General features: G+C 30.8%; 1 protein-coding gene across 1 annotated transcript in view; it reads left to right on the top strand.

Annotated features, from left to right (window-relative positions):
* Window positions 1-7,860, top strand: part of LOC106470511 (LIM domain-containing protein unc-97-like) — an 80,666-nt gene that overhangs the window by 57,814 nt on the left and 14,992 nt on the right. Inside the window, exon 6 of the mRNA XM_022399117.1 lies at window positions 3,922-4,091. Coding sequence (XP_022254825.1) covers window positions 3,922-4,091 — 170 coding nt within the window. The remainder of the gene's footprint in view (window positions 1-3,921; window positions 4,092-7,860) is intronic.

Raw genomic sequence — 7,860 nt, 5'->3', positions numbered from 1 at the left:
GTTTCTTAGTGGGACGGAAGAATATTAGCGTAAATAACAATAGTATTATAATACTACAATATATATATTGTCTGTCACCAACGTAACACCAACTATGTATATATATATATATATATATATATATCAGTTTTACTATTCATTATTTGAATAAGGCAGTTATTATAACCAACAATTTACTTTACATACTTTTATCATCCTCGAAAGGACGCTTATTTAATTCTCCATATAATTTAACATACAGTTTCACTTTATAAGTATTTATTCACATATAACACATTTCACTAGTTATGTCAGGCATAAGTCATAATCTTATGTTAATCCTTTATATATATTACTCCATTCATTATATGAATGACTTACTGTTTATCCAATCATTTTACTATTATAGAATCTATTTAAAGTAGCAACACTTACCATTTACTTGAAGTTCTTTCCAATTAAAATTCATAACAATTTTTGATTTTACTTTCTTCTTCAATAGATATTGAGATAAACCTCTGTCTCATATCAAGACCACTGTTTATTAGGAAATACAAAGGTCGCCACATAGTCACACATACAAATGGTGTTGGCTAACAGTCCAGATTTTGTATTTCCTGACGTTTTTCAATTCTATAACCAACATCTATTCATCCTGAAAAGTACGCTTATTTTCTTGTTTAGTTTTATAAGTCACTAGAGTTTAAAGGATGTACTTAAATAACAATTAGTATTGTTACGTCTTTGTCTAGGAGAGTTTGTTTGTTATTGAACGCACATAATCTATATATCTGCTTGGTCTCTTTCGGCCTATTTCTGACATAAGTCATGTGTTCGATATTCAAGACCACTAATAAGCTTGATAAACTTTGGCTTTAGAAAACATACAGAGCAGGACATGAAGTTTAAAAAGCTATTGACCTTTTTGTGTTCACTACAACAGATAACACTTTCATTTGAATGTAGAATATTCTGACTCACAGTTTTACTAAACGAAGAGGGTGATCAATATGGCAGAAAACTCTTATGAAAACAAAAGTTGAACAAGACAATTTTAATACTTTGTCTTTATTTATGTATTTACATTATACTAATATTGAAAATGGCCAGGTGATTAGGGCGCTCGACTTGTAATCTGAGGGTCGCGAGTTCGAATCCCCGTCACACCAAACATGCCAACCTCCGCCTTTGCCTGGTCCCAAGTCCAGGATGAGAAAGGGGAAGGGCTAGCAAAAACCAACCTGATACAAGTAACTGCAACAACACCTTCCGTTGGCGAGGTGCTGTTGCGGCCCTATGCTCCATTGGAAGTTTACAGGAATAAAAAAAAGAAATATTGAAAATAAATGGTTCACACTCTACATAATCATATATTTTCTACACGGATTTAATGTTCACCATACGTTAACTAGAGCTTTTGTATGCTACTGAATTTAAAAGTCAGTAAACATAGTTCCTTCACTTTGCATAGTGATACTAATTGTTTATTCACGATATCTGACGGAACATTTCAGTTAGCATAAAATTCTTGTATACTTTCTATTCAATTAAAGTCCATAAACTGATTATACACGTTTCTAAATAGACTTTCGTCACTCATACTGAAACATCGTTAACTTTCATACAGTATTTGTACATATTATTCATATTACTATTTTAATTAGAGTTTGTATTTTTCATTTGTGTAACAATATGTGAAAACAAACTGAATTAACATGAGACATCGTACTAAAGACGTCATTACATAAATGATTCAATCCAAACTAATCATGTAAGATTTCAGTTAGTAGGCTTAGAAAAACTAGTTTATTGGCTATTTCAATGTAGATATTTCCTCACATAGATTCTGAAACTGTTACGGTAACATGTCTTATCTTTTCGCTTGTTCTGTGATTTTTCCTATATAAAAATCACTTTTAATCATAGCTTTGCTACTTTAGTATATGTAAGTAAAATCTCAGTCTTAAGTATAACATATACTAAAACATCTGTCAACAAAACTTCAAGATACACTAATATAGTATTTATGAAAACATCTTAGTTTATAAAATATTGACCTATCTATGTGTAACTTAGTCTTTTCTGATAAATTACACCTCAAGAATATCAGTTTTTAATAATATGTACAGTCATAGCTTTCTCTTTCTCAGGATGTGATGGTCCTGAAAAGGACCTTTAAATTACATACATTTAAACAAAATCGTTTTCTTCAAAAGAAGAATATCATTTGTCTTCACTTTCTTCAGTATAAATCCTCATTTGAAATATATTATATCTATTCTGTATAATACTAATGGCCCAGTGAAGTAGAAATTGGGGAATATTTAAATGTTCAATCATATGACTGCCCAAATAAAACAAATCTCCATATACAAAATAAATAGTACACTCACCAAAATGATTTCTATGGAGATGATGATCACATGATTATACATTTTGAAAACATTCACCACAAAGTATACACCCGTAACCCATGTCTGTAGGTATGTTTGTCTATTATTTTTATACACACATGTAATCCAGATCAAAGGAACTCTATGAAGTGACGCATAAGTGTAAAACACTGTGACCAATTCTTTCACCTTTGTTCATTAAAACAATAAAAGTATGTAAAGTAAATTATTGGTTATAATAATTGCCTCATTCAAATAATGGACATATATTATAACAGTTGTGTTATTGAAATAAAGATTTAACTTGTAAAAGAAAAATAGCAGATGTTTGAAAATCCTAAGGAACTATAGAAGCAACGTCTGCCTAAAGTAACACTATCCTTAATAAGACCTTGTAATGATAGCTTCTTTGGCCCATAGAAACACTGTAAAAAGTACATAAGGGAAAACTGTCATAGGTTACCTGTGTGAAATAAAATATTTTGTCAAAAACAATAAAAATTCATAGTTATATGAATATCATAAAACATACTAGTGAAACAGTAAGATTGTCGTAAGTCTATATGTTAAATTATTCTATATAATTTAGAGATTTAAGTAAGCATCCTTTTCAGGATTACAAATAATAATTATAGAAATTATAATGTTTTACATATGAAAGGTCAGGAAATGTAAAACGTATAATTTGATATAGAACCTAAAACTATATTTCAATACGACAACCCATAAAAACACAATCAGTTGTCTCATTCAGTATTTATAAAAACAATAGACAGTAGTTAGTTAAATGTATTAGTAACACTATCCAGCTCTAGAAACATCAAAAAGTGTGATTAAATATAGAAACAAAACTAATAAATTATTGAGTTGTTTTGTACACAAATCGGCAGATATCTGTATTAATTTTAACTTTTAGAACATAATTAAACCTAACCATTGATGACATACTGATACAAGGAGCTCATCATCCTCCGTTTATAGAAACACTATTCTTAGTAATATTATCTAAAATGCACCTTCTTGTTCCAGTTCGTAAAACTAGCAACATCTGCCTGTCCTGGTGGCCTAGCAACATGCGTGTAGCAACACTCCCTCACTGCCTGGAGATACTTCATGAAACTGTGATGCCCTCATCTCTTCAGAGTCGTGCATGTGCTATAAAAGTGACTGTCAAGTCACATTATTTGGTCTGACAAGAGCAGCCCAGAAGTTGGCAGTGGGTGCTGTTGATTACCTGCCTTGCATCTACGTTATCAGGTAGAATTAGGGACACCAATGTGCTGATAGCCCATTGTGTAGCTTTGAACGAAAATGAACACACAAATAAATTAACAATTATTTGACGACAGATTAATGTTAATCTCTTCAAGTACAATTTTTTTTTATATTTGATCAGTACATGCGAAATCTATTTTTTTTATCATGCAATAAATTAGCTGTTACCAGAAATTCTAGAATTCTGCTATATCTACAGATTTCTTATGAAAAACAAATAAAGCATGAAGGTTATGTGTTTCAATCTTTTGTCTGTTTGTTTATTTTGCAACAGGAACAAAGAAGATGGAATATAAAGGACGTCAGTGGCATGAGAAATGTTTCTGCTGCTGCATATGCCAAAACCCTATTGGAACAAAAAGCTTCATTCCACGGGATAACGAGATCTACTGCATAGGGTGCTATGAAGAAAAGTTTGCTACACGCTGTATTAAGTGTGATCAGGTAACTACTGGTTATCACTTGGCCATTTTGGAAAAATAAGATATTTGTGAAGGGAATAATAACATAAACACATGAGAAATTCCGTTTCAGGTTATCTATTTCAAACAGATTGTCACTCTATTATAATATAGTAAATGCTATAGTATAACAGACTGACAAACAAGGGCCCTTCTTGTCCTTCAAGGCTGTCTTTGCACACCCACTCTTGAGAAAAGTAAATAGTTAAACCCACCCTTTGATATTCGGTAAAGAGGTGGGGCAGCTTGGCTCGGATGGTTGCGAATTCGAGGCTGGCCCGCATCCTACTGTTGTCCTTGAGCAAGACACATTACTCTGCCTACTCTAGTCTACCCAGCTGTATGATGGTTATCTAACTGATAGTTAGGGTTAACCTGTGGTGAACTAGAATCCCATCTCGCGGGAAAGAATCACCATTTTCTTACCCTTATGCCTTTGGAACCAGAGTTCGAAAGCATCTGCACAGAAAGAGTAACTTACTACTTAAGAAATTATCGATTCCCCATTCCTCTCTAAGAAAAATTCTTAACTGTAGTGTAGTCTGTCTTCTATCATTCTTCTATCATTAAAGGTATTCCTTTATTCCCGAGATAGTTTTCTAAACTTCAATAAGAATTTCTACTCTTATGCTTCTTTTCTCAAGAGAAAATCAATTCAGAGATTTTTACAACCCATACGAGTTAACCTAAAATTACCCCGTAATCCTCCACTGAACCCTTTCCAATAAGTCATTATTTTTTCATAGATAAGGATTCCAAAACTATACACAGTGTTTCAAATGAGGAGTAACTTGTAGTTTGACTACATCCTAAATTTCAGTACTACAGGATAGTACTGCTTAGATGTCTCGAGTGACTTAGTACTAGTATATATAAAGGGGTTTATGCACCACTTTAAGGTCAACGAATTAAAAAATATATTAAAGACAAAAAACTTCGGAAACACACCACACAAGTCCAAAATTATCAAAAATGAACTAAAATCGTTAAAAATAATCAAAAACAACCAAAAATCATAATATAGCTCAAAATCGTTAAAAACATCGAAAATTACTATCATGAAAATTGTTTTTGTTGCCCCTCAAATGTTACCTCCTTTAAGGGTATGGGGGTTTTTGCAATAACTGGTGGGCATGGAGATTCAAATTCACTTCGTTGGCATAGGGTTTCTATGCCAGCAGGGAAAACAATTCAAACATGAAAAATATTTCAAAATTAAGGGTCAGTCAGAGACTCACCCCTTTAAAACTATCTCACTTAGAAGTACAAAATCGTCATAAAATGTTGACTATATATTCTTAAATTATTTCTTGATTGAAGTATTATCACTACTTAAACTGTTTATTTATATGATAAAGTATTAAATGATGTTAATGAACTCCAAAACAGTTTAAAATAATTACAAAATGCTCCTGGGAAGTGCTCACGCAGGTCAATATTAAATTTAAAATTCAGTGAAAGGAGCTTTATTTCTGCAATATTTCATTCATTTATAAAGCAGGTTAAGCAGTTTTCACCCATTAGCCCAGCTACAGTTTTATCACTAAACTGAGTTTTCATTATTTTTAACTCACGGAATTAATCATCTCATACTTCACTTAGTTTACGAGTTTCAATATGTTGAAATGATCCAGTAGTATTACATTTTCTTTCTGCTTCCATTTATATAGGAGATAAAATGACCTCAAGCTACAAAATTAATACTATCTGATAATATATATTTTTCTCCCCCGTTCGAGCCTAATGCTTTCTACTTATCTTGACCAGGATATCTTTCTTACTTTTTTATTTTCTTGTTAGATTCATATTTTTATTTATTTATTTCTGATCAATAACGTTTTTAACACTTCAGACTTCTTACAGATTTTATTATCTCATAATTGTAAAGCATACGTCTTAGAATTTACCTTACAAATTCAGTTATTAGTTTTTTATTGTTGCCGTGTTTTATTTTACCTAAAACATTTGTTTACTAATGGAACACAATAATAAATATTTTTTTGGATAGTGTGAAGTATTAAATAAATTATGTCCTTATTTAAATCGACTATTTTAATCACAAATATAAAAATCAATATATTGGTGTAATAATTTTCAATCAATACAATAATTTAGGTTCATGAGTCCATAACAATTATGCATCAATGAAATGAAGAACAACAATTTTCTTATCATACAAAGTTCTCATTAATTTTACTTCTTTGATTCCCATTCTGTTCTTTGGTATATCTGAATGATAATTAGGTAGTTCCTTTGGATAGTTCAAACCTACTTCTAAAATATATTCTATTTCAGAATCAGTTTCTTTCATGACATCAACGCCATTTAAATCCTCCATAGGGTAAATATTGACTGATTGCCCATAGGTATTGGTTATTAGTATCTAGTTAAGCTATATAGATTCTTTATAACGATCATAATCTTTCATGTATTTATTTGCTTTGTTATATCTATTAGAACCCTGAGACATACCCCCACGAATACCTTTGCCAAGCATTAAGATAATATAATATTCAGTCGATAATCCTAAGTCAACATCAATCATTTTTAACATTGCATCCCATGGCATACCGGTACCAAGCACGACCTATTTTATATGTTTTACAAACAAACATATCGAAAATATCAACTAATATCAGAATAGTTTTTTACCAAAGATCGGAATATTTTTCCCATGTTTTGTATCTTAAACTTGTTTCAAGGTTTTGATCATTTTTGTAGTCATCGTCTGATATATCATATTTGTACAATATACTGTACTATATCTTTTAGTGGTAATGTTGTTTCATTGCATCCATCAAACGAGTCCATATAATCATAGGGATAGACTTCCTTTCTTATTACAAGATGGAACTTATCTTCTGGAAAATATTACATTTTATTTTTGAACTGCTTTTTCTTAAGGTTACTTGTAAGTTTATCTAAATTATTGGCCAGGAACTTAAATGAATATGAATCCTAAATTTAGATTACCAGTTAGTTTACTAAATGTAATATTTTTTCTTCGTTGTTTGGAATTAGATCAATTAATTTCTTTATACCAGCCTAATTCTTGGATAAACAAATGAATGTCATATTCGTTCATATCATGAATAAGCAGTGGTATGAATGAAGGATTTCTAAACAATATATTACAGCTTACATGAGCATGTCCTCTATATTTTCCAATTAAATGATCATGGTCTAGAACTCTTTTCAACAACTACTGGTTTTTCTCCATATTTCTGATAATTGAATTTGTTTATTATTTCCTTATCGCAGATGCAACAGATATCATTGCTTCTAAATTCTACTTCTTCAACTTCTTTAAGCATGTCCATGAATTCAGTTTGTGTATTTGGTCCTATACAAGCTACGGAATCTTTATAGTGTCCATGAACATACTTGATATAACAAAAACTAATAAGTTCATGCTTTTGATCTGGATTACAAATATTCATCTTCCTTATTAATCATTCAAAATCAGTATATATAAGAAAAGGAGCTCTTAATGAATTATTCATAATTTATAACCGAATCCATCTTCAATCCTTTCTTTAACGTAAATTTTGAATAAAAACACCCGACATCTATCATATGGATATTATGCTTTGCTGCTTGAATTTTAATTAATCGAAATAAATCTTTGAGAAGACAACGTGCATTAGTTTTATCTTTTGTATACAAAAGAAGTACATGTCGCTTATACTTATAGTTATACTTAAAGGATAGATAATACATTATTCGTCATAACTATAAACATTTATTGATAG

This window comes from Limulus polyphemus, unplaced genomic scaffold, assembly GCF_000517525.1.
Source record: "Limulus polyphemus unplaced genomic scaffold, Limulus_polyphemus-2.1.2 Scaffold4053, whole genome shotgun sequence".
NCBI classification, from domain to species: Eukaryota; Metazoa; Arthropoda; class Merostomata; order Xiphosura; family Limulidae; genus Limulus; species Limulus polyphemus.
The sequence above is the reverse complement of the archived record's forward strand: the minus strand, read 5'-3'. Positions and strand labels throughout refer to the sequence as shown.